General features: G+C 46.1%; 5 protein-coding genes across 7 annotated transcripts; 2 read left to right on the forward strand and 3 right to left on the reverse strand.

The window, feature by feature from the left end:
• Positions 1-1,594: 1,594 nt before the first annotated feature.
• LOC112883393 (probable arabinosyltransferase ARAD1) lies at positions 1,595-5,552 on the forward strand. Its single transcript, XM_025948690.1, has 3 exons — positions 1,595-2,640; positions 3,421-3,786; positions 4,958-5,552. Exons 1-3 carry the CDS (start codon positions 1,696-1,698, stop codon positions 5,147-5,149), a joined length of 1,503 nt encoding a protein of 500 aa, XP_025804475.1. The 5' UTR covers positions 1,595-1,695; the 3' UTR covers positions 5,150-5,552.
• A 3,333-nt stretch (positions 5,553-8,885) lies between these two features.
• Positions 8,886-11,809, forward strand: LOC112879821 (obtusifoliol 14-alpha demethylase-like). Of its 3 annotated transcripts, none has more exons than XM_025944234.1 (3): positions 8,886-9,123; positions 10,107-10,611; positions 10,753-11,809. In XM_025944234.1, the coding sequence occupies exons 2-3, from the start codon at positions 10,132-10,134 to the stop codon at positions 11,764-11,766; spliced, it is 1,494 nt and encodes a 497-aa protein (XP_025800019.1). In that variant the 5' UTR covers positions 8,886-9,123; positions 10,107-10,131; the 3' UTR covers positions 11,767-11,809. The 3 variants fall into 3 exon arrangements, with proteins under 3 accessions (XP_025800019.1, XP_025800020.1, XP_025800018.1); XM_025944235.1 differs by lacking the exon at positions 8,886-9,123 and adding an exon at positions 9,170-9,193; XM_025944233.1 differs by lacking the exon at positions 8,886-9,123 and adding an exon at positions 9,720-9,866.
• Positions 11,810-15,136: 3,327 nt separating this feature from the next.
• On the reverse strand, positions 15,137-20,514 carry LOC112880627 (uncharacterized protein At4g19900). The gene is made up of 5 exons (XM_025945346.1): positions 19,194-20,514; positions 17,850-17,999; positions 16,702-16,839; positions 16,231-16,425; positions 15,137-15,865 (listed from the first exon to the last, which is right to left on the reverse strand). Exons 1-5 carry the CDS (start codon positions 20,372-20,374, stop codon positions 15,679-15,681), a joined length of 1,851 nt encoding a protein of 616 aa, XP_025801131.1. The 5' UTR covers positions 20,375-20,514; the 3' UTR covers positions 15,137-15,678.
• A 151-nt stretch (positions 20,515-20,665) lies between these two features.
• On the reverse strand, positions 20,666-22,093 carry LOC112880629 (cytochrome c6, chloroplastic). Its single transcript, XM_025945349.1, has 5 exons — positions 21,765-22,093; positions 21,322-21,410; positions 21,204-21,235; positions 21,059-21,122; positions 20,666-20,984 (listed from the first exon to the last, which is right to left on the reverse strand). The coding sequence occupies exons 1-5, from the start codon at positions 21,997-21,999 to the stop codon at positions 20,844-20,846; spliced, it is 561 nt and encodes a 186-aa protein (XP_025801134.1). The 5' UTR covers positions 22,000-22,093; the 3' UTR covers positions 20,666-20,843.
• Positions 22,094-23,414: 1,321 nt separating this feature from the next.
• On the reverse strand, positions 23,415-24,140 carry LOC112880630. Its single transcript, XM_025945350.1, has one exon. It carries the CDS (start codon positions 24,065-24,067, stop codon positions 23,741-23,743), a length of 327 nt encoding a protein of 108 aa, XP_025801135.1. The 5' UTR covers positions 24,068-24,140; the 3' UTR covers positions 23,415-23,740.
• Positions 24,141-25,184: the final 1,044 nt, after the last annotated feature.

The raw sequence follows: 25,184 nt of genomic DNA on the forward strand, positions 1-25,184 counted from the left end.
GGCGCGGGTGGGCGGGAGAAGAGACGAGGGCCCCCGTCGATCGGAGACCGCTTCAAAGACGACGCCACATCGATCAGGCTCCGCTGGGACTGGGAGCCATGACGCCAGCGCTTGGACTCTCCCGAGTCCCGATTCATCGCTCGCTGTTCGTCGAGAGGGGCTTTGAGGCGTTCAACTCCTCGCTCCTCGTACCCGTTTGCGTTTAGATCACAGCCGCTGTGAAGCAGAATTAATTACCAGCGCAGTGAAAAGGTGATGGTGATCTTAATTTTACCGCTAGTTTTCAAAATCTTAATTTTACCGCCCGCCGTAGCGTCAAGTCAGGGGGGAGGGAGCACGAAGACGAAGACGCACATGGTGATATGGATCGAGTAGTCCACCACGTAGATTGCTTGGGGAGGCAGCCATATCGGAGGAGCTAGATGATGCTACTTGCTAGATGGTGACCGCGACTTGGACGTCGAGGAAAGCGATCGACGGCTAGTACATGTTCTTCTCTCCCTCTAAGACGCCAAAGACGTAGACAAAGTGAACCCGGTTAGTTTATCCGGTTTGATGCTGTAATTGCGCGTCTTACCATGACCCGCTTGACTCGATCGCTGGTGCTAGTACGGTTAAATCTTGCCTTTCCAAATAAAGTTACGTGCCACGTCATGGATGACAAGTATGGAGTAGTTGCATAGAGGCGCCACAAAAAAGAAAATCGCTATCAGCAAAGTTGCAGTGCAAGTTCGATTTGGAACGTGGTGTTGCTTTTTTCTTCATTACTATGCTGTGTCTGGGTTGTCCATTAGTTCGAGATTAATATCGAAGTTAAAACTCGTTGGAAAAAATATGGATATACTACTGCCTCATTTTCTTTTTTTTTTCTTAAAAAAAGATACTACTGCAAAAGTTTTGTACCTTCATCAAACTTATTTTTGATATATAATTCCGGCGTGGCACGTAATTGGAGGCAACATATATCGACCCTGTCAACGAGAGGTGGTCTAAGATAGATGGTGGATTATATATGTGTCCGAAACAACTTATGGCATTCATGGCTTAAGCAAGATGAGTGTTACATAGAAAATATCAGTTAAAGGCCTTTGGGTCTGGACTTTGAGAGATCGATCAATGACAACGTTTGTAATAGTGTCAATGCGCCCCTTAAGATACATGACCAATGCTAGGATATGACATAAAAAAAGCCACGAGCAACTCTATATATATCTCCAAATTCACGTACTAATTGTAAATGTAAAGCCGTTTGATATACTAGAATATTTTCAGATACTTTCCAAGTTTTTTTTTCTTTTGAAATATTTGAAGTGGGTGCATCTATGATTTATTCTTTTGCGTGCAATATTTTTTAATCAACCAAGTGCTATAAGAGTTGTAGTACTTGTCCACACAAATTTGAATTTATGTTTAGTTTTTTCAGTGCAAAACGACGTGGGCGTCGAGGATGAGATGCTTCTCTAGCGTGTAAAAAAAATTCACCCGGGAGTTCAAAAATGTTTTTTTTTCTGAAATAAGAGCAGTAGGAGTACAACCTATCGACGCCGACTGGTGGGACCCCACAGCCAGTAACCCTGTGGCCACGACGTCTCGCATCGCAATCGCCGTCGCCTTCGCCTCACTCCCTCCCATCCTCCGCCGGCCGCCGCACTCCGCCGATCCATCACCGCCCAACCCCACCGCGCGGCCGGCCCCATGTGGGAGCGCGGCAGGCCGCCCCGCAAGCCGCGCCCGTCCCCGATCATTGTGCCGCCGCCGCCTCCATCGCCGCCTCCCCGCCTGAACCTTCTGCTCCCCAGATCCCTCCTCGCGCTCGCCGCGCGCGCCATGCCATCGCGCCGCCCCTCCCCGGTCCTTCTACTCCTCCTGGCGCTCGCGCTCGCGCTCCTCTTCCTCCTCCTCTCCCCGTCATCCCCCTCCGCTTCCCGCCTCTCCCGCTCCCTCGCCTCCGGCTCCGCTTCCGCCTTCTCGTCTCCGGCGTCACCCGCCGCTCCGCCCGCCCCCGTCAAGATCTACATGTACGACCTGCCTCCCAAGTTCACCTACGGCGTCGTGCGCAGCTACACGGCCGCGCGCGCGCCCTCGGGGTCGGCGGACGCCGCCGCGGTGCTCCCCGACGAGCAGCTGCGGTACCCGGGGCACCAGCACTCGGCTGAGTGGTGGCTCTTCAAGGACCTGCTCCGCCGCGGGCCGCGCGACCGCCCCGTGGCACGCGTGGACGATCCGCGCGACGCCGACCTCTTCTACGTGCCCTTCTTCTCCTCCCTCAGCCTCGTTGTCAACCCCATCCGCCCCCCGGTGGCAGCCAACGCCTCTGGGGTGGCGGCGGCGTACAGCGACGAGGCTATGCAGAAGGAGCTGCTGGAGTGGCTGGAGAGGCAGCCGTACTGGAGGCGGCACCGGGGGAGGGATCACGTTTTCATTTGCCAGGATCCCAACGCGCTGTACAGTGTGATCGACCGGATTAGCAATGCCATACTTCTGGTCTCTGATTTCGGCCGGTTGCGCAGCGACCAGGCATCCCTCGTCAAGGATGTCATCCTGCCCTACTCACACCGAATCAACTCCTTCAAGGGTGACGTCGGGGTAGATGGTCGGCCCTCATTGCTGTTCTTCATGGGCAATCGATACCGCAAGGAGGTTAACTCTTGAATCCTGAAAGAAAAACGATGACTTTGATAACATTCGGAGCCTTGTTCCATTTGAAATGCAACTGCATTTTTAGGGGGGCAGTATATCCTGTAGAGAGTATAGATAGGAATTTAGGTAACATTAACATTAAATCTAACTTGTGTTTTGCTAATTTCCAGAGCACTCAAACATGATGTTAACTAAATGGTTTTGTATTGATGATGTTCCAATGTTTGAATTGTCATAGTGAAGCTTGTATAGTTGGATACGAACAAAGCTAGGATCCAGCTATGCTTGCCTTGAAATTAGTTCATAGAGTAGTGCACTGACAGCTCATAAACTCGTTGGGGCTCACTTAGGTCGCTGAACTTATTTTGCGGTTTCATATCCCTAAACTTATTAAGTGGTTCACTTGAGGTTCAAACCTTCCTAGTCGAGATGTATTTACCCATGTGGCATGTTGACTGTGTCCAAGCTAGGAACCTAGAATGTCTAAGCATACATATATTCCCGCCGCTAACCTAACGATTTGGAAATCCCTGGTGGACTGGGCATTCCTCTAGTTCTTAATTTTTTATTTTTTTTGCTTTTGACCAAACTATGTCTCTTGAGCGTTTGTTTTATGTAGTGGTCCATCTTTATTTTCCTTGTTGGTCTTAATGTTGTCAATCCATGCTTAAGATCGTCGTGCCTCAGCCAATGGAGTTGTAGTCACTGCTGCTTCCATTTTGTACTTTGTTTATGCAATGGGATATGCTTACGTGACAATTATTGTTCTGAATTATGTAGGGTGGTAAGGTCCGTGATGCACTTTTCCAAATTCTTGAGAACGAGGAAGATGTAACCATAAAACATGGAGCTCAATCAAGAGAGAGTCGCCGTGCAGCTACACGAGGAATGCACTCATCAAAATTTTGCCTCCATCCTGCTGGAGACACTCCATCAGCGTGCAGATTGTTTGATGCTCTTGTCAGTTTATGTGTTCCTGTTATAGTGAGTGATTACATTGAACTACCATTCGAAGATGTTATAGACTACAGTAGCATATCAATATTTGTCGGGACAAGCAAGGCAGTACAACCTGGATACTTAACTTCGATGCTTCGAAGAGTAAGTTCAGAGAGGATTCTGGAGTACCAGAGAGAAATAAAAAAGGTCAGTACTATCTCATATCATACGACTGTATACATCTATAGAATGCAACGATGCATGCTATGCTACTTATAAATATTTTCCCCCTTAAGATGCCTTATTCCTGAGACAAATGGTTGCTCCAGTAGTTATGTAGATGTTTCCTGGCCACAGTTTTGCAGTGAATTGTGTTCTAACATGGAAAAACAATTTGTACATTATATATATGCATAGCATGGTGGAAACATATGTGGTGCCTGAACGATGTAACGGCATCGTGACCTTAGATCAGTGAGTTTCAGAGGATTGGAAAAGAAAAATGAAGAAACCGAAGTATAACTATCCTCATCAACCTACCTTTCTGGATTTGGTGTAGTTAGCTTAACTAGAAATTCTTATGAAGTTGTGCTATTACCATGTCAAACTGTAACTGAACCCCGACAAGAAACTCAATGTGATTCAAGTTATTGCGGTGAAGAAATGATGGCTATACTTCCACTCTCATACTTGATTTCTATAAGGAACCACTCTCATACTTGTGACTATCATAGTAATCTGCTTGGTTCATTTTGCCAGAGATGATCACCCACCACCTTATTCTTTATTCGCGTAGAATATGAAGTAGTAAGAGCATGGATATACAATGGTTTGAAATTGTTTGACAAACTATGTCACTTTGGCAACATTATTTATTTTCCAGCTATCATACGAGTCATTTATGCACTTTGTAGGTCTAGAAAAGGCCTTGGTTATCAGCAGATAGGATTTGGAACAATATTTGATCCATCTTACCTTGTAGTGTACATGATGACGAGTGCTAATTTCGTATAATATATCATTGGCATGTTACGGATATTAAACCTTTAATACTTTGATGAGGATGCAAGCTGGCACATTCCACTGAATTTCCGGTTCACTACGTAGTACAAACAGTTGATTAAGCGGAATATCTAGGATGGGCTGACAGGTCACGTGATTGGTCCCACTTAAAATTCTAGCGTTTATTGAGATCTTATTTATCTCAGTGGTGGTTGAGATATGTAGCAGGAGGCAGCAAAATGTCTTAGTTCAATTTTTGTTTTATGCATTGATTGCACATGGTTTAGTTTTAGAGGCATGCCATGGATATAAAACTTCTTTCAACATAATCTAATTATAATTAGCTTATTTTCTTCATTGTGAATGCCTGTTTCAGGTAAAACGTTTCTTTGAGTATGAAGATCCGAATGGACCAGTAAATGAGATATGGCGCCAAGTATCCCTAAAAGTACCATTGGTAAAGTTGTTGACTAACCGCAACAAACGCCTGGTTGAAAGAGGCACCAATGGAACAGATTGCTCGTGCATATGCTCTGCAACCCCTACTGACATGACCACAGCTGGGTAAAGAAGATGGAACCCCTATGAAGCCTTTTGCCCCATTTCCAAGTGATCACATTGACTGAATTTGTGAGGCTGTGCAGCTCCTATGTACAGGAGATTACCAGTAACTACTTTCAACACTGAATTACTAACTGCCGCAATCCTTCAGTTTTCAGTAGATCTGTATAGGAGGGGCGAGTAGTCAAGAACCCTGCTCTGATGCCTCTGGCGTCAATACAGTGCACAGTATATTTTTTGTATCATGTGTAAGTTATATTAGTTCATTTTTGTCAGCAATTTGGTGCCCTACTTTCGATGTTACATGAGCTCAGTCCCCGTGCCTTTGCGCGGGCAAATACTTGTATCAAGGCACAGCCACAGGTGGGACAAGTTCGTCCAGATTAGAATACACAGAATTTGGAACTGAATTGATGCAGCTATTCGTAACTTTATGTGATGTTTTGAGGATTCTCTGAAATACTGTACATGATAAATTCATAATTGGGAACGCGGAACACCCACACCCCCTATATACGAAATCTGAACTATTAGGATACACTAGTCAGTAAAGCGTGGAATAGATATGATATACGAAATCTGAACTATTAGTTTGTCACCGAATGAGTCACGCCACACCTAGAAGTCATCTTGATGCTGATTAGGGTTTGAGATTTGGGGGTTCGCCCAATAGTGTTTTTTTAGGTCGGTTAATTAATTATGATGGCATGCCATTCTAGTTTATTTCTCCTTCCAAATTATTTACGTAGATTGTCATTTTAGTTTATTTTATTTTATCAACTTTTTAAACCAGACTCAATGATCCATAATATATATAACTTGCATCTCTAAGTGCCAGACGTCTGATCGGCAGGGCGAGGGCGTGGCAGCCGGAGACGTTAAGGAAGAGCTTCCCACTCTTTCTATAATAGAAAAAATAACAAAACAAATTGTCCGGCTGGGCCTGGCTTCCTTTGGCCAAGTCTGGTGCAATTAGAGCTGCGGGCCGAGCCAAGCCCGTCTGGATCGGACCGGGCTAAAAATGCTCGGAACTATTCAGTGAACTTTGTGTGGCGTGCTGTCACAAAAAAAAACAAGAAGAAGAAGAGCTGAAGAAGAAGCTGAAGACCCTCACAAAAAACTTGTACGCTGAACTATATACCACCACTAGAGGTGGTAACGGATTATGGTTCTAATAGTCTCTTCACAATCCAATTTGATTCTTATATATTTTTAGCTTAAAATTGTATAAGATAAGAATCCGACCCTTTTAGGGCTAAAATTTAAGACCATTTACCACCTTATTGCTCTACCATAAATTGAGATCGCTGCTCTATGAAGGGATCAATGATCCATATGACTGGCGTGTGACCTTGCCACATGCATGAGATTTTGGAGTTTTATATTTTTTCAATTTTAATGCTGATATGTCTGCGACAAAATCATATTCAACTTTTTTAGAAAAATGATAAACTAAAACTGGTTTAAACATTTTCCCCATTATTTTCGACCGTCTTCATCCTGCAAAACACCATGCACGTTTTGCACCCTACCAACACACCACGCCATGATCCTCCACCTTCTAGATTTCTAACGATTACAAGAAAAGTCCTCTCCGTGAGAATGCAGGTCATGATCTGGATTAATCTGCGTGTCACAATTAGCTAGATTCAAATCATCAATTGTCTATGATACTGTAGCCATGACACCATCATGTAATACCGTAGAGTGGTTGCCATGTGTCCAGCATCTAGAGTCCCTAGCAATTTTCGAAAAGTCCTTAATTAGCTAGTCTCGATCTCAATTTACTCATGAAACAGTTGAAAGGGAGTGACAGAAGACCTTACAGCAAGGCATAAATTTCACGTGCTCCGTTCCCGGCCTTAAAACGAAGGAATGGTTTCCCTAGGCTTTGAATCTTAGATTATTTATACCATAACACTGCCCAACTAACGCGCGTGTGTTCGAAGAACAGGAATCGTCTCGTTTTGTTGTCTTCGTGGTGCGGTACCATGGACCCGAGATCCTGACGGCGCTCATCTGAACACGAGGGCGCCTGCAATGAGCCCCAACTACGACTGTATTCACGGCCTCGATTGCGTGGACGACGCTAACAATTGAATTGTCTGAAAGGGAGTGCAATAAATGCAGCCAAAAACATCGAACGCGATATGTCTAAAATGGAGTGTTTGGATCAGTTGTAATAAAAAAACATGAGCTCTCACCTCTTCCCCTTTCTTAAAGCATAGTAAAGTAGAAAAAAGAGTAAAATGTACCCGAGCTGGGTCTTAAATTCTTTTTTATAGGGTTGTCGTAATTGCATGTGTGTTGGACACGACGACGGTACCTTGCACGCCAAGTAAAATAAAATCACCAGCTTGTCGGCCTTCGAATAGTTCCTATTTACTGTGACTTACTTCGAAATAGTAGGAATTCATAACATACAATATGTATACCCAATAGTAGGAATTCATAACCGCTAAGGTCTAATCTCTACTCCCTCCGTTGCATGAAAAGTGCAATAATCCTATATTTGAAAAAAAAATCTCACAAAGAGTGCCTAATTAAGTGTAGTCAGATTTAATTTGCATGTAAAAACTAACCACATGTAGCAAATAAATGAGGATATGAGCTAGTCTTTTCACACTACCGCTAATCGGTTTGAAAAAAATTAGAATTGAATAGATGGAGGAAGTACGGTACTGCACTGTGACCGAAGCCTCCACTCCACACCACTGTATATATATACACTGTGCTGTCTACCCATATTCTCCGGCTCGAAGTTCCTCAGCAGATGATGGATCTATATATGGATGTTGCAACGCTAGAGAGAGAGAGAGAGAGAGAGAGAGAGAGAGAGAGAGAGAGAGAGAGAGAGAGAGAGAGTTGTTCAAAGGTATGTCGCAAATTTTGCCACGAGGATGACCCTAGCTTCCTTCCGTGGTTGGCCTAGCGTCTTGCAATGTTTTTTAACCTTTTTATTACTTAACTGGTTTTCGGCCGCCTCCTTTTATTTATATTAACGAAGTAAGAACTTTCTCGTTTGTCCGTTCAAGAAAGAAAAGCAAACTAAGCCATAGAGACTAAGGGAGTAGTATTCGGAGTGCATGGTTCATGAAACTCTGTCATACTCTCTCTTATTCAGTACACTACGTTGTAGGGAGTTCTTAGGCAGAAAAAGCACAAGAGAATTGCTCACATGAGGGGGGGGGGGGGGGGGGGGCGTGACCTAGGGAGGGAGGGGGGGAGAGAGAGACTTTGGGATGAAGAGGTTTTATATACTTTTTTTTTGCGAGTAAGAGGTTTCATATACGACTGAATGTCTACAAGAGTTTTTAATTTCTAACATGTATGATTGCACGATGACGTGGTTTCATACTTTTGAACAGTACAGTTCTACAATTTTTTTTTGAAACGTAAGTACAGTTCTACAATTATCTTTAGCCAAATTTTCATGCCAGAAAAACGTCCAAGAGCCGCTTAGTTGAAATAAGGAAACACATATATGTCCGCATACATAATTGAAAGCAAGACACTTGCAGCGGGCCCCACTGATTGACGACACTCGATTGTCGGCAGCATCAAATTAAACGCGAATGAATATGGAGGCACAAGTTAATCGTGCAGCAATCCTACACACCACCAATAAAATAATACTCAATAAATTCAGAAAACAATGCTGCGCACTTGCACTCGTCGTGCCGTTTAATGATTTCGGCCGGGTGACCTCTCGCCGTCTATAAATACCCTTGCTCCTGATCTGTGTCCCCGCATCCATAGCCAAGTAGGAGTAGCTCAGAGCTGGGTAAGCTATAGCTAGCCATAGCGTTTCTTTTCAGGTTAAACACACATATATTTGCATGCATTCGCTCAAGCTGCTTCCATTATTCCATTCTGTCAACACGAGAAGTCACCCAAGAAGTGAAGAAGGCTGCAGCTACTCTATACCAAAACTACTGAATCTCTAGCTGTCAGCACTGATATACACCAATTTCTTCCCAGGTGCATGCATGTCTCCTCCTGTGTGGTACTGTGTGGATTGTGATACATATGTGCAGCTCTTGGTTTGAAGGTCTACTATCACGTACTCTCTCTAGCTGTATAAAATTCTAACTATGCATCTTTGTTGTCATGTACTGAGTGTGTGTATAGCCAACTAATTAATGAACACTAATTAAGGCTATGTTTGGATCTCATACACATTATAGAAACTAGCTGTACCAAAGACGCGAACCTGAAGTAGTAGTAGTACTAATATATGGTGCTACTTTCCATGTGCATACAGTACCACGTCAGCCAGCTTGGAAAGTCACGAATAGCACATTTTATGTAAAAGAAAATTCACGAACGGGTGCAAACTTTCTACAGTATTTATGCACAGTAGCATATGGCTTGAGAGCGTGCCGAATCCCAGGTCTTTAGTATAGAGGTATATATATAGACAAGCTAAAAAAAATCCGTATAAGATCCAAACATCTGAGATTCTTATGTAGATTATGGATTCTGATCACCCAGATTCTTATAATCCCATTATTTTCAATAACCCTCTGCTATTTTTTCTTTAAAAAGTCACTTGGAAATCTTTGATATCATACAATGTGTTTCTAATAATCCAAATATAAGATACAGCCAAAGCTTCAAAAGTTTGATGGAAGTATGTCTAAACAATACAAGAGTGATCTGCCTTGAGGAACGCGTGTTATTTAATTGCATGATGCATGGATGGTAGTACTGACTGTATACAGGTAATATATCACCTGATCTCGCTCGTTGTTGCGTATCAAACAGCTATCATATTTTGGTACACACCCTTAAATATTATGGTCCACACAATATAGTACAATATTTTGTCTATTATTTTGTCCGCAAACTATTTAAGGGTCATATTGTAAAATGCGAGGACGTCTAGATCTCATCTATCGTCTTCATCTCCTAGCTCTCCCACTGACTCTCTCGTCTCTCTTCTCCCTCTCCCGGATCGGCAGGACGCGGCGGCGAGCCATCCCGTCGATGATCATGGATTTACCGGCAACCACATGGCTGGCGTTTGCTGTCTTCTTCATGGTTGCAGCAGCGATCAAGATTACCAGGCGACAGCGATCTGCCGCTAGTCCGACAATGACACGCCCGCTTCCCCCTGTGTCTCCGGGGGTCCCTCTCCTAGGCGATCTGCCAGCTTTGCTCATCAAGGGACCCTTGGCGCTGATACGCGACCACTACACGAGGCTGGGAAGCGTCTTCACCGTGCGGTTGTTCCACCTGAAGCTGACCTTCTTGGTCGGGCCGGACGTGTCGAGCCATTTCTACCAGGGGCTCGACTCGGAGATCAGCCAGGACGAGGTCTCCCAGTTCACCATCCCCACCTTCGGCCCGGGCGTCGCCTTCGACGTCGACTACGCCACTCGGCGCGAGCAGTTCAGGTTCTTCGGCGACGCCATGAAGCCGGTGAAGCTTAGGACCTATGCCCAGCTCATGGTCCGTGAAGTCGAGGTAAAAGAAAGAATCGACCTATACAACTAGAATGCACGCATGAATTTCACGAGAAAAAAAGGTTTGGACTTCATAAATTTTCAATGTTGCAAACGTTGCTTAATTCATCGTGTACGTACATCGTTCATCTGCACTCTGCAGAGCCACTTCGCGAGATGGGGACAGTCCGGCACGGTTAACCTGAAGCAGGAGCTGGAGCACGTCGTGACGCTCATGACCAGCCGGTGCCTGTTGGGTGCCGCGGTCCGGGAGAAGATGTTCGGCGAGGTCGGGACGCTGCTCCGCGAGCTCAACGACGGCATGCGCCTCGTCACCATCCTTCTCCCTCACCTGCCCATCCCCGCGCACCGCCGGCGCGACGCGGCGCGGGCCAGGCTAGGCGAGATATTCATCGAGATCGTCAGGTCCCACATGAACCGCAACGACGGCCGGGCCGACGACTGCCACGACATGCTGCAGTGTCTGATCGACTCGCGGTACAAGGACGGCCGCTGCACGACGGAGACGGAGGTCGTCGGGATGCTCGTCTCGGCGCTCTTCGCCGGACAGCACAACAGCTCCAGCGCGGCCACCTGGGCCGGGGCGCGCCTCCTCACCCACACCAAGCACCTGCGCGCCGCAGTCGAGGAGCAGGCGCGGGTCGTGGCGCGGCACGGGGGCCGCGTCGACTACGACGTCCTGCAGGAGATGGACACCCTGCACCGCTGCGTCAAGGAGACCCTGCGCCTCCACCCGCCGGCGCTGATGCTGCTCCGCCACGCGCGCCGGAGCTTCGCCGTGCGCACGGGGGACGGCCGCGAGTACGAGGTGCCCAAGGGCCACGCGGTGGCGAGCCCGCTGGTGATCCACAATAGGCTGCCGCACCTCTACGAGGAGCCCGACAAGTACGACCCCGACCGGTTCGGCACCCGGAGGGCGGAGGACAAGACCGGCGGCGCGCTAGCGTACGTGTCGTTCGGCGCCGGGCGGCACCTCTGCGTCGGCGAGGCGTTCGCGTACATGCAGATCAAGGTGATATGGAGCCACCTGCTGAGGAACTTCGAGCTGGAGCTCGTGTCGCCGTTTCCCCAGACGGATTGGAACGTGGTCATGCCAGGGCCCAAAGGGAAGGTGATGGTCAGCTACAAGAGACGGCAGGTGCCTACTGCAGCCTGAGCCAAAGGGGTCTCTCTGTTTAGTTCTCGTAAGGATCTAGAAATAACCTACCAATAAACTCTGCATATCTAGTTAGCATACGCACGGCCTATGAAATTTGAAGGAAACAATGACATGACAACATACATATATCAGGATTTATGCACAGAAAAATACTGCACATGACTTAATCTTCAGTACATCTTGATGTAATCTCTTCTAAGATTAATTAATAAAGCTTCTCTTCTACCAGAAGCCTCCACTCCACACAAGTACACAGCCATGTGGTGTCGAAGTCCAAGTGTTGTTTCTACTTTCTAATCCTTCCAACCCTCGAGGAGGTGGTAGATAGGTACTTTTCATGTGTCCACCATGCAACAAATAACATAACAGACTGAAAATATTGCTCAATATAGCTGTCGGCCTTACGCTAAGCACAACAGACGTATTGTGCAAGCACCGTCGATTCTCATTTCACACTACTGGCCTAATTTTACTTACTAGTGACGTGGACTTACCATTTTCAAATTTCTTTCGATTATTTACTCGGTGCAAACTGTTTGGACCGTGAGATGATATTTTCGACCCGCATTGGCGCACAGAAGAAGATCGTCTTATATGTACTTGACCATTTTGGCGTAATGTTCAAATAATCAAATATGTTTGCACTTGGTATCGAGAATAATTCTAGAAAATAATATGATGATTAGATACAACCGGGCTAAACAAATCCAATATGATCTCGACCTCATCTTGTCAAATAGCTAATGAGTGTATTATATTTGGGTATGCAAACTTCTATGATTCATGCATAATTAATGCATCCAAAAGATAATATACTTGTATATCGTATAAGGTCAGATCCTCACTTAAATAAAATATTATAAAGGTTAAGGGTTTAGTTATTAGACACTCTTTACGTAGCATTTGTTTAAGGGAACCCGAGGGAGTACAGGAAGTGCTCTCTTCGTTCAAGAGATATCGCGTGATATGTGCGGCACGTGCTGAAGATACAGAAGCTGATCCGGTCAAAGAAACTATAGGTTCTCGCAAAAGAAAAGAAAAGAAAAGAAACTATAGGTCTCTCGATCGAATTGTTTTTCTATACACAGTACAAGGATTGGCTAAAACTGGATGAAAAGATTAGATGGTTGGCAAGGTAGCTCCCTCTCAATTGGAGGGAGGCTTACTCTAATAAATTCCTGTTTGAGTAGTATTCCCATTTACAGTATGTCTATGTATCTTTTACCCAAAACAATATGCAAAAGAATAGATCAAACAAGAAAGAGATTTTTCTGGCAAGAGAGTGGGTTGAAAAAGAAGTACCATCTAGTCAAGTGGGAAAAACTAAATAGACCAAGGAAAAAAGGTGGTTTGGGAATTCAAGATATCAGGAAAATGAACCAGAGCTTGTTGTGTAGATGGTGGTGGAAGTTGGAAAAGAAAGAGGGAATGTGGCAGAAACTAGTGGAGAAGAAGTATGTCATGCAAAGTAGCATCACAAGACTGAAATATAAGCCAACTAACTCTTCAGTATGGAACAACTTGCTGAAAGTGAAGGACATTTACTTGAAAGGAAGAAGGATCAAAGTGGGGAATGGGAGGCTAGCTGAGTTTTGGGAGGGCCAATGGTGTGGTGCTGTATCTCTGAAAGATAAATTTCCAGAGCTGTACAATATCTGCAATGAGCAGGTGGGCTCAGTGGCTGCTTTTGCTGAGAGGATGGAGATTGACGTTCAGAAGGTGGTTAGATGAGAATTTACAAAACCAATTTAGGAGGCTGAGAGACATGTTGACTTCAGTGGCTTTGTCCAGGGAGGATGACTCCCCAGTCTGGGCATGGGAGAAATCCGGAGCTTTCTCAGTTAAATCCACATATGCCCATCTTTGCAGCAATCAACTTGCTGAACCGAATAAACACATCTGGAAGGCTAAGATACCTCTCAAAAATAAAATCTTCATGTGGCTAGCCCAGCAGGATGCAATCCTGACTAGGGACAATTTGGCCAAAAGAAACTGGCAGGGTGATCTAAGGTGTAGCTTTTGTCAGTGCCCTGAAACGGCTGAACATCTTTGCTTTACCTGTTCCCTTGCAAAGTATGTGTGGAGCTTGGGGGCGTTCGTCTTGGGAGCCAGCTGCAGACCCTGTTCCCTTGAACAATTCTGGCATTGGGTGTATATCTACATTCCATCACATAAACAGTACCACATGGTGGGCTTAACAGCCATTTGCTGGGCCCTGTGGAAAGCAAGAAATTTAGTGTGTTTTGAACAAAAAAGAGTAAAAACTCCCACTGAGATAGTCTGCTCGGCCTCTTCGTTTCTTTCTTATTGGGCAGGTTTACAGAAGACTGATGACCGGGCGCCTCTAGAAGCGGGCGCGGAGGCCCTGAAGGCCGCAGCTCTTTTCTTCCACCTTGAGGAGTCGCCGAACAACACGGGCGTGGTTCTGCTGCGTTGAAAAGAGCATGCTCTGGCTCGGCACTGTTCTGTTGTTCCACCTGTGGGGCTGGGCTGTCCCCCTTCGAGCTTTTGTTAGCGTATTAGTCCCTTTTTTCTGCGGTTTGGCTAGTGGTGGCTTGCGAGCAGTCCAGGAGTGTGTTGAGACTCTCACCTTCGTTTTTGTTTTGTCTACTTTCTGCGCCTGACGGTCTGAACCAGTTAATTCTGGGGTACAAACTCTGTAATTTCGTTGTCTTGGTAATGAAATTCGGGCCTCTGCCCATGTTGGAAAACAAAAACGCGATAATTTCTAAGAGGCTTTTTAAAATCTACTCTCTAAATTATTATTAACAGAATTATTTAAGTAAAACTAGTTTTCTATCTTTGTACTCTCGAATAGATTTTCTATATCTCGTGCGCAGTCCAGAGAGCAATTCTCGCTCTTCATCTTTGCAGAAATCCGGAATAGAGTATATTTAGATACCCAATTGAAAAATCTATTGTAGGGTAATTTTTTTACCAAAATTTCTATTACCGAGGATATAAATATAAAGAGTCTCCTCGAGATTGTTAGCAAAAGTTCGAGTCAAACACTGAACACGTCACTCACGTGTGCCCCGATCGACAAGCATGGCGCTGACCGGTTCGGCCCCGGAAAGCGGAGGACTGGGCCGGCGCCGCGTTGGCGAGGGAGCTAAAGCTGGTGTCACCGTTCCCCAGAACGGACTGGACCTCTGAGATGGCAGATATGTCAGTTTGGAAATTAGCAATCTATCGTGAAACAGTTCAGTTCGCGTAGTGTTCCAAGGTTTGAATTCCACAGCCTTGTATGATTGTCTGTAGTTTTGCCGATGCAAATGGGAGCTAGTTTATGTTTTACCAGTAAATAAACTGTCATCATCGTCTCTTCAGCACAATACGCTTTTGGGGGAAAGAAAATCATAATTTGCAGCATAGCAAACACTACAGCCTTGAGCATGTCAAGACTTGCACCATGATCATTTGCATTATGCTAAGTTTACATTTGGTCCCAAGTCGTCGCTAAGTAATCCATAGAAATAAAAGTTTTACCAGAAATAGATAAACCCAGGAAATTTGGTACATAAACCTTTTGTAATAACCTTTCTTACATGAATCATGTTATTTTCAAAATATAATGTGCAAAAATAGATGGGCACCGAACTAATCAAAACTCTCAGCTCCAAATACCTCTAGCTGTTGCATTCTGTATTGCCAGTAGACAGGTTTGCTATCGACAACTGGTAGAATAACTAGTCAAGTCAACATGCTTGCGCCTGCTTGTAGCTCCAGCACAAGCCTTGGTGAAAAGAATATATATGCACAATGCTGCTGGTAGTTTTCCCACCACAATGTTTTCGTAAAAACTGAGCAATATACCATGGCCATTCTGAGTACCTATTGAAAGATTTCTTCTGTGTATGTGTCCTAAACCAAAGTGAAGATCTGAGCTGGAACTTCAGACTGCTGCGACTACAAAACATCAAGGCAATGGAGACAGTAACGGTTAAGGATTCTCTCAACAAGACTGTTAGATTCAGGCACCAGCGTAGATGTAATGCCGTTCCAAAAATGGAAAGTGGTGGAGTCATTCACGATCCTAGAAAAGACGGCATCATGGTGTGCTTTCTCAACCATGTTGTCTGGCTCTGAGAAATATCTGCGGTACAACAACATCATAATGAGTATGCATGCCTCTAATTTGTAGCTACCACTCAGCTTCCAGCCAAACATATGAAGATCTGGCAATTAATTTAAAGTGATACATATAGCAAGTAAGTTTAAAGAGCACCAGAGGGCTTTTAGGTGGTTGAACATAACAAATGAGCTATGCAATTCAGGATCATGAAAAATTGAGATAAAAGACTGAATATAAGGAAAAAGTGCTACAATACTAGATACAAAATATTATAGTTTGATATTATCTCTCAAGTCGAGATGGACAGCTGACAATTGTAAATATAGCTTTTGGATAGTAAAATTGGCCAAATATAATCAGCACAAATGGATGAATAGAAATCATACCTCATAATATCAGTAGAACTTATAGGGTAAAATGTAGCAGAGGGCTCCAGTTTTGTGTTAAGAAGCCACATATTTCCATCTGCTTTGCTAGATAGATTGCTTATTACTCTTGTCATAAGTTCAGCACCATTCCACTGCAAGATGGTATCATCATATGTTGAATAAAACTCTTTAAGACACTCCTCCAATAACGGGCTGCAACCAGCAGAAGCGAAGTGAGAAACACTAAATGTGCACTAGCAGTAGTCATAGTCAATCATGTAATTGCTCAAATCTGAACCTAGTTACAAATAATATTTAGTACTTTCGTGTACTAAAAATAAAAGATGGTTATTGACCCCCTTTTTTTGTGAATCAATAGAATATTGATAGATGCAGACTTCATGTTTGTTACCTATTTCATGATGGTATAAACAATTTAAGTTAAATGAAGTTTTATAAAAATAAAATAAAATCATACAACATTTTTACCTCTGTTTTTCAAATGCTAGCACAGCACCACTATAACCGGAACTTCCAGGTACAGGATTTGTGGCACCAATAGTATTCCGGAGCAATGTTAAAGGTTTAAGTACGATAATATCAGAATCAAGGTATATGCCACCATATCTGCATATGAAGCACAGAGAAATAAATTAACCATATTCGTCACAAAGAACACGGAACTAATAATGTACTCAAGGTTACATTTATGTTCTAACTTCTAAATTCTGCCTGATATCAGTGTCACACTCATCGACATTCATGAAAACATACTTATCATATTATTGAAAGCAAGTTTCAAACACTATTTTCCTTTCTCTATAGGGACGGTTGACAAAAAAATGTACAGTTTTAGTCTCACCCTATTTGCTATTGTTCAGCTTTGAAAATAAGGACATTCTCTGTAGATAATATCTCAAGTTCTCAACTAAACTAACTGGGTCAAGAACTGAGAATCAGTGTGTGCAGCTGAAGCTTACTTCACAAACTATAAGGTGATCCAGTAGTATCAGTTACAGGGCACAATCGCATCCATTAACAGGGTGCTTGGTTTGAGAGGCCGCCTAATTCTAGGATCGGTTGTGCCAACATGGGACCATCTCGTCATTTTTGTAGGGTCACACTAGTCCGCATTTTTTTAGCCTTGTGCTTGTGGGGGACAAGGTGGGGGGCGGGCAAATAAGTTGGTAAGTTTCAGGGTTATGATCAGATAGTCCATTCACAATCTGGTTCCTCAAACCACCAGTCTATTAGATTCTCTATTGCTTGTGAAAAGACCTAATTAGGTATCGTTCTGACGTTCCAAAATTAAAATTGGAGATGCCTGATTGTTCACAGTAACTTGTAAAAAAATGGAACTGTATTCTCAGATGGTAATTTCCCCTTTTCATGTTTTTTAGTCATGCAAAATTGCACTGCCTGAGCTGATAAGGAGTGTTAGATTGATAAAATTATTTGTAATCTATTTCTTAAGGTAACTCTTTTGCCAGGAATTCCCACAAAGGATTTTTCTGCTCAAATATAAATGTGTAGCATTATCTCTCAGGATTTTTTTTTTCTGATAGAACGTAAAGCAAACAATGCATGTCTCTCAACAACTTCCGGAACTTATGTACTTTTGTATTGTATTGTCTTACTTGTAAAGAGCAGCAAGGCGTATTAGCTCACTGTAGTGCAATGGGTAATATTTTGTCTGCCGCCATTCATACCACACTGATGCAAACTCATGAGTTGGAGTGCTTTCCAAAAGCTTGTCAAGATTCGGCACTGCGACAGCAACTTTATATCTGCACGAGAAATAAAACCTATGAATAGCAACGCATATGTAGATATGAGCGTAGCTAAAATAATTATAACTTAAACTGGTTACATGCAAGGCTCATAGTATTAGTGGGTCATCCATTGTACACACAAGTCACAATGTCTAACATGTCATGTTTTAAGAGTTCAGATGTAATTCTAAGCAGTAAAGTTAGTTGAACTATATAATTACGTGAGGTTCAACTGAAAATACACAGTTTGGCCCCTGCTATTAGTAGATAATAACAAGACAGATCCATAAATGTTCCTACAAATGACACTGACAATAACTTGCCATTAATCTAGCAGTGAACGGTTTTATTTTCCTGAAACATACTAGATGCTAGTGCCTCAGAGCTGCTAAGCAGGCCAGACGGCGATTAGGAGGTAGGCAGGACTCAAGAGGCTGGGATGGTGGCATACAATCGCAATTTAGGACAGCTGCAGTAAACTAAGGTACTTCTAATTACAGAAGTTGCTATTTACATTACATTAGCTCATGCATGACAAATCAATGTCCATATCAGACTATAAACAAGCTACATCTTATGAGCCACATCCATTCGATTGGATACTAAAGCGAACCAATCAGAAAAAAGCATAAAACGGATGGAGAGTTTAAAAGTTGGGTGGCAAACAGCAAAGGTTAATCAAGTATCTAGGGCATCATTTTCAAGATTTGAGAAATGATTACTTAAACTAGATCATGGCATCAGGAAAAGATGTGTGTCACAACCCCAACTATAAGATGTGACTTCACCTGTCCACAAGAATTGAGAGAACAATTGATAATTGACAAACAGCATCCTATATTTTTCTCATTGTGCAGCAATATAAATGCATTACAGCATATAAACTGAATGGGATACGTGAACATGTAAATCTGATAAAAATCTAGAGTTGATAACAATCATGTTTTTCTCATAGTGCAATATGTGCATTCAATATCGTAGAATAACTGAACTGAAGTTGATCCTTAAATACTATGTAGATCTTATATAATACAGTACCAATTCAGAATTGCTAACAAAGATATTTCATGTATTCAGGTTGGAATTATGCATTTTCTTTTGTTTATGGTCTATACTCTAGAGTTAGGCTGTTAGCTACTAAAATTAACTACTTCAATTAATTGTATTCTAGTGCTATGGAGGCTAGAGTTGTGTATCAACAGAACATACCCTTCCTTCACAAATTCCCGGAAGGATTCTAGCTCCAGCGTCTCCGATAGCATGACTACGCAGGCGTCTGGGTGCTGCTTGAGCAGGCTCTCCAATCCACGCTGGTGTCGGACACCATACGCCCACTGCGGGCTGTTCCACACCATGAAAACCTTCATGGAGCACTTCCCAAGCTCGAAGAATCTCTCCATGAACTCTGAGAACCCCAAATGGGGATCAATCCCCGGGAAATATCCCCACCTCCTTCCCTTCTGTTGCTTCACCTTCACAGTTGCTCCCATGCCCTGCTCGTTTTCGTAAGATTGGAGCCTACGCCGCTCAGAATTCTTGGACGCAGGTTTGTCAAGCTCAGCTAGTAGCAACCGCTGCACCATGCGGTCGCCACGGGTGAGAGAGGTGAGGCCGGGGCTGTCGGGGTCCTGGAGCAGCGGATGATTGCGCGGATTGAGTGACTCCAGGTTGGAGCGGAGCATGCGATCGCGCCGGAGGTAGTCGGCCTTACCCTCGAGCCACCGCGCCCACCCGGCCCGGAGCCGCGTCTCGGCGCCCTTGGCAGAGGCGGGCTTCAGGAGTAGGGCGTCCTCGATGCCGGCGATGGACGAGATCTCCACCCGCAGTTCCAGATCCACCAGCTCGTCGTCCGATCCAAAGGCGGCGGCGGCGATCCGGCGCGGGGAGTCGAGGCGGGGCTGTCCAGCGGGCAGGGATTCGCCGGCGGCGGGGAGGCGGAACGGCAGGCGGGCGGCGCCGGCGATGTGGTCCCAGACGAGGGACGTGGCGGCCGCCGCGGAGGCGGTGGCGTCGTCTGCCGCGTCGGCACCCGCGGCGTCCTCGTCCAACACGTCGAGCTCGTCGATGCGGTCGTCGTCGGGGTTGGCGACGGCGCCTCCGCCGCCGTCGGTGGCGGTGGTCGTGGTGGTGACGGTGAGCAGCGGGTCGAGCACGGCGGCCACGTCCTCGTCAACGACTTCGTCGGCGAGGAGGGCGGCGGAGGAGTTGGAGTCGACGGCGGTGGAGTGGGAGCGGGAGGTGGGGAAGATGGAGGACGACGACGACGACGAGAGGCGCGAGTGGAGGACAGCGAGGGAGAGGAGCAGGAGGAGCGCGGCGACGGCGGCGCAGAGCTGCGTGCCCAGCCCGGAGCGCCGCCGCGCCGGGTGGGAGTGCGTGCGCGGCAGCATGTCGGTACGAGGGGAGGCCGGTGCGCTGCGCTGCGCTGCGAGGTGCGACGCCGCTTTCCCGCCCCAGCACCAGCAGCCGCGCGTCGGAGGATTTCTTCGTGTTTAAACCACGCCGACGCCTGGTAGCAGTTCGCGCGGCGTTACCCACCACCTTCACCAACCCTCTCCGTCAGGGAGCTGACCTGCGACTTGTGAGTTCCTGACTACCCAACCCTGAGCCCCAACTGAACACTGAACTTGGTTCGGTCAGGGGTCACTTGCTCGCCATCGTTGGGCCACATGCAGTCATACTGGGTCTATACTCGAGCTAGATTTCAGAAGTTCAGAAAACAGAGGAGCCTGAAGGTTACAAGTTCGGAAGTTCAGAGAACCTGACTAGTAAAAGGCTTCAAGTTCAGAAGTCCTAGACAAAAAACAAACACCGTCTTCCCGTCATTCTAGCCATTTGATCAATACAAATATCAATCATTCAATCTCCATCACCTTCGATCTTTGGCCACCCGTTTTCGGCTTGCGACTTGACAAACGAAGCTAGGAGCTTGATGTCATCTTCAGACAGCCGGGGGCCGAAGGTGCACTGTCCTCTTGGGGTGCATTTCTCTCCAAAGCCCTAAGAGAAAAACAAGCATGCTGCTATTACACTTCCCATACGTTTGCTAATTCAATTCAGAACGTTTAACTCACCGGCATCCTCCCTTTCCCGTAGTATGTGATGTTATACAGTTCCTCATCTGTGGCGACTCCATTTCTGCAAGTTTGCCTCCGTTGCGTCAGTAACAGTGAGCAGTGAGAACACGCGCAATCTTCAGTTTGCCATATGACGGGTTACCTCTCGAGATCCTTCAGGAAAAGAGTGGCTCCCTGGCATGATCAAGCAGCATGTTAAGAACAAAAGATGATCAAAACTTACAGGATTTGTGCTCCACACAAGGATTTCAGAAACTCACGGGCTGTAGGATGTTTCCTCCCATGTCATGGCAGCCGATGCAGGCCTTCCGGAACAACGCTGCGCCTTCCGAAATTGGTTGGGCAAATGCTGTCCAATAGGGGAAACGAATAAAAAACATCGATCAGCATGGATTCCACATAGTATGGACGTCCTATGTAATATGCATTATCCTAGATTCAGTTTCATTTTTCTTTATTGATAAGGCGAGCAAGTTTCAGTATGTCTGCAGATAGAGTCAGTACTTACGTTCGACAGCTAATTGCATACAAATTACGTTAACAATCAAACCTCAAATGCCAGAACAGCATATATACTAGGGTGGGGGTGTCCAAATTACAACAAACCATGAGTACCAGCAACGATTTCCCATGTAAACGACGCAATGCAGCTAACACCACGTGAAGGTTAGCGCATCTCACAACAAGCAAGGACTGGACAAACCTGGAGAGGTAGCATCAGGTAGGCCAGGGGGCGCAGCTGCAAGGAGGAGCGCCGCAGCCAAGAGCGGCGCGGCCGCGCGCCCCGCCACGGCTGCAGCGATGGCGGAAGGGCGCGCCTGCTTCAGACTGGCGCAGCAGTACGCCGAAGCCGCCCTTACCCGAGTAACGGAGGAAGAAGCGGAGCAGGCGAGGTGAGACGGTAGCGGGGGCCGCGCGGCCGAAGGAAGCCCGTACATCGCGCGGGGCGCGCGCCCGGCGTCCTTTGCCGTCGCGGTGGACGACAAGGCAAGCCAAATCTAGAGCTAGAGCGGACGAGGAAAGACGAAGCTACCGATTGCTAAGGTTGGCTCAAGTGGACGCCACGTGGTCTTTAGGATCTGCAGGTGGGAACTGGGTTGGGTTGGGCCATACGTCTAATATATCCGTGCCCAACGACGTTTCGGCCCAAATAGCCCGGCTTCATCATGTCCTGGGCCCTTAATCGGCCAAGGTCCAAACCGAATATCCACCAATAAAACCTCCAGGTTCTATCCAGATTTACACAATTAACATCTTCGTACGTCATAAAAAAAATGACACCATTGTACGTCCTGACTTCAATTGAAGTTTTACAACTTGTACCAAACCAAAAAAAAAAAAGAAATTGAATCATGGTTAGCAACTAGAATTTGAATGACAGGTCTGCCACAGTTCATGAACGAAGTGCAAACTAACATGTGAAATCAGACTATTGATCACGGCCTCAAACATCCTTCAAGCAAAATAGCGTAGGCATCATAATGCTAGTACACTGGGGCGCAACTGGATTGAGATTCAAGCAAAAACTGAATTGGCATAAACAAGGATCTATACATCGCCATCATCCAACAACACGAGACATTACAAAAGGAAGGAAGCATGATTGGTTACATATCCGCACGTCAATTAGACAATTACATCAGACCAAGACATATTGACATACATGATGCATGTGGTGATAGACTGATAGTCTTTAATCAACAGATTAAAAAAATATAGGCTTGTGTAGAATTTGAATTCTGCAAAATGAATCATACACAGGCACACAGCCTAAACCAAGTCTAGTGTGAATTGCATTAGTTCGATTACCTTATATAGAATAGCAATAGGAAACTCATCCATTCATGCTACTACCGTGTTTGTTGTTTGTGTTACTGAACAGCTGACGGTGCTTGCTTCAGACTTCTTAACAGCTAGTCGACAGTTCACAGTGACGTTGAGCCCTGTTATGACACTAAAATGAAGCCTCCGCTACAAGCCGCAACCAACCTCCCACCATGTCAGGGACACTGTACGTAGCTAATGCTTATATGGAACCCACGAATCCAAATTACAGGTAAGAATAATGGTATCATGCTAGTACATGAACAGCTAATGCAAATGCAACATCCCCTTTTCCTCTGTCACAGAATTCTCCTTTCAGCAGTCTTAGAGTAGCAAAATTAACACCCCTTCTCCATGTCTCAATAGTTTTAATCACGGACTCGTTTTCTAGTCGTTAAAGAATATCAAAAACCAAACAATGTATCCCAAACAATTCATGTGCAAATATCTGAATAAACATGATAGTGTATACTAATTAATACGGACTACAGCATTGGGCTTGAAGTTGCTTTACACTGTTCTAAATCCATAGCAAGCAAATTGCAATTCATGTCCTCTTTCCAAGAATACAACTGGATACTCAAGATCATACATGAATTTCTTGTCGAAGCCATGCAGATGCCAAAAATACATGCATCTTTTTAGAGTTCACTCCTGCTGCATCTCTAATGTTGCATTCAGAGTAACCTCTAATGTACAGTTTTGTATACAGCATTGGTTGGGGCTCCAATGTTCCATAACAAGATTACATTCCACAAAGCAAGTGAACTACACATAGAAAAACGCAGGAAAACCGTGTTTGATCATCAACGCAAATCGCTGTACGCCTGTACCGGGTGAGATTGCCCAGATAGATCAGGGCTCTTGATGTGCCTCGAGGCAGAGGGAGAGGTCGATCCGCGCCCGCTGGCACTGAGTGCGCTTGAGCTCGGTGCCGGCGCTGCTGCAGAGGGTGCGGACGGCCTCGGTCTCGTCGGGGCAGCACGCGGTCACGACGCACTCCGCCAGCGCCCGGTTGAGGTGCCGGCACAGCACCTCCGGCTGCAGCGGACCGCGGGCGGCGCGGCGGTGGCACTCGGCGAGCGCCCGATGCGTCGAAGCGCAGGGCCCCGGGACAGGCAGCGCCGCCGAGGCGTCCGGGTCGGGCTCGCGGTCCCGTCGCCCGCCGCTGCCGCCGGTCATGGAGTTTGGTGGGAAAATCGGCGGCGCCGTTCGGTCCCGGCGTGATCTCTGATCTCTTTTCCTGTGGACTCCCGAGAATTGGACAGCGATCTCCAATAAAGTTTGTCAGAGGCCCGATAAAACGACGGATCGGCCCATTAAAGTTTCTAATAAACCCATTAACGATGGATCGGCCCATGACGAACGAGTTCCCCCACCCAGCAGTTGGTTCGGGTTGGGCCAAGTCCAAATCCAAGTATGGTGACATCTCTTTTTCAGAGAACAGCATACAAATGTGGCAAACGACAAATTTCTCCGGTGTATGTGGTCACTTTCATTCTATCGATTAGCCTCTGACGTTACCTTATTTGAGCTGTGGTCAAGTCACAGCCCCAAAACATGTGGTTCATTTCTGCCGGCATTATCGTGTTAGTTTTTGTTTTTGTCTGCCGTGCAAGTACCTCCGTGCTACATAACATAACGACGCCGTCGATCTCACGGCCGTAGCAGCACCCCCTGAGAATGTTTCTTGTAGAAGAAACCATACACCGAAGTGTTGCACCTGCATCACCTGACACCTGACACTACCCTCATCGCTCAGACGCCCACCAGGCACCATGGATTTGGTGTCAGCCAGCACGGGGGCGACCGGCTCAGGGCTCAGGCGGTCAGGTTAAGCTCGGGCAAGTAAAAAAAACCAACAAAATCCGCCTTGCAGCAACGCTTGCTGCTTGCACGGGATCGGCAGCGCCACACCCGCGCCGTGCGCTGTGGCACGTCCCGTCGATGCGCGGCGCCGGCACGGCCTGTGCCTAACCAGAAACGTCAAACGTCCCACCGAGAGGCACGGGTATCCGAGGAAAGCTTTTGTCCGGCGCCCCGTCTCGCCCGCCGGTCGCCCCCCGTCGAATGATCACAGGCTTCACCGATCAATCCCGGCCGGACCCGGAGCAGAGCAAACCAACCCCCCTCGGCAGTCGGCACCGCCGGCCGCACACGCAAGCACACCCCGGCGGCCAGGCCCCGTGATTTTCCACAGAAAACCCCACGCCTCTCCCGTCCCCGGATGGAGATGGAGATGGTCAGATGGAGACAACCGGTCGCCTTGTCGCGGCCCGCGTCCTTTGATTCCCCCTGC

Source organism: Panicum hallii, chromosome 2 (genome assembly GCF_002211085.1).
Source record: "Panicum hallii strain FIL2 chromosome 2, PHallii_v3.1, whole genome shotgun sequence".
NCBI classification, from domain to species: Eukaryota; Viridiplantae; Streptophyta; class Magnoliopsida; order Poales; family Poaceae; genus Panicum; species Panicum hallii.

Bases quoted from the DNA above. Each gene is read 5' to 3' on its own strand.
- LOC112880629 (XM_025945349.1), bottom strand. From the start codon at position 21,999: ATGTACGGGCTTCCTTCGGCCGCGCGGCCCCCGCTACCGTCTCACCTC. The intron at 21,411-21,764 runs GTTTGTCCAGTC...CCTATTGGACAG, and splicing joins ACCTGATGCTACCTCTCCAG to CATTTGCCCAACCAATTTCG. The intron at 21,123-21,203 runs GTAACCCGTCAT...GCAAACTTGCAG, and splicing joins TTCCTGAAGGATCTCGAGAG to AAATGGAGTCGCCACAGATG.
- LOC112879821 (XM_025944233.1), top strand. From the start codon at position 9,844: ATGGTAGTACTGACTGTATACAG. The intron at 9,867-10,106 runs GTAATATATCAC...CCGGATCGGCAG, and splicing joins GTAGTACTGACTGTATACAG to GACGCGGCGGCGAGCCATCC. The intron at 10,612-10,752 runs GTAAAAGAAAGA...TGCACTCTGCAG, and splicing joins TCATGGTCCGTGAAGTCGAG to AGCCACTTCGCGAGATGGGG.
- LOC112883393 (XM_025948690.1), top strand. From the start codon at position 1,696: ATGTGGGAGCGCGGCAGGCCGCCCCGCAAGCCGCGCCCGTCCCCGATC. The intron at 2,641-3,420 runs GTTAACTCTTGA...TGAATTATGTAG, and splicing joins GCAATCGATACCGCAAGGAG to GGTGGTAAGGTCCGTGATGC. The intron at 3,787-4,957 runs GTCAGTACTATC...TGCCTGTTTCAG, and splicing joins ACCAGAGAGAAATAAAAAAG to GTAAAACGTTTCTTTGAGTA.
- LOC112880627 (XM_025945346.1), bottom strand. From the start codon at position 20,374: ATGCTGCCGCGCACGCACTCCCACCCGGCGCGGCGGCGCTCCGGGCTG. The intron at 16,840-17,849 runs GTAAGACAATAC...CTTCATATGCAG, and splicing joins CGCCTTGCTGCTCTTTACAA to ATATGGTGGCATATACCTTG. The intron at 15,866-16,230 runs GTATGATTTCTA...GTTGTACCGCAG, and splicing joins AGTTCTACTGATATTATGAG to ATATTTCTCAGAGCCAGACA.
- LOC112880630 (XM_025945350.1), bottom strand. From the start codon at position 24,067: ATGACCGGCGGCAGCGGCGGGCGACGGGACCGCGAGCCCGACCCGGAC.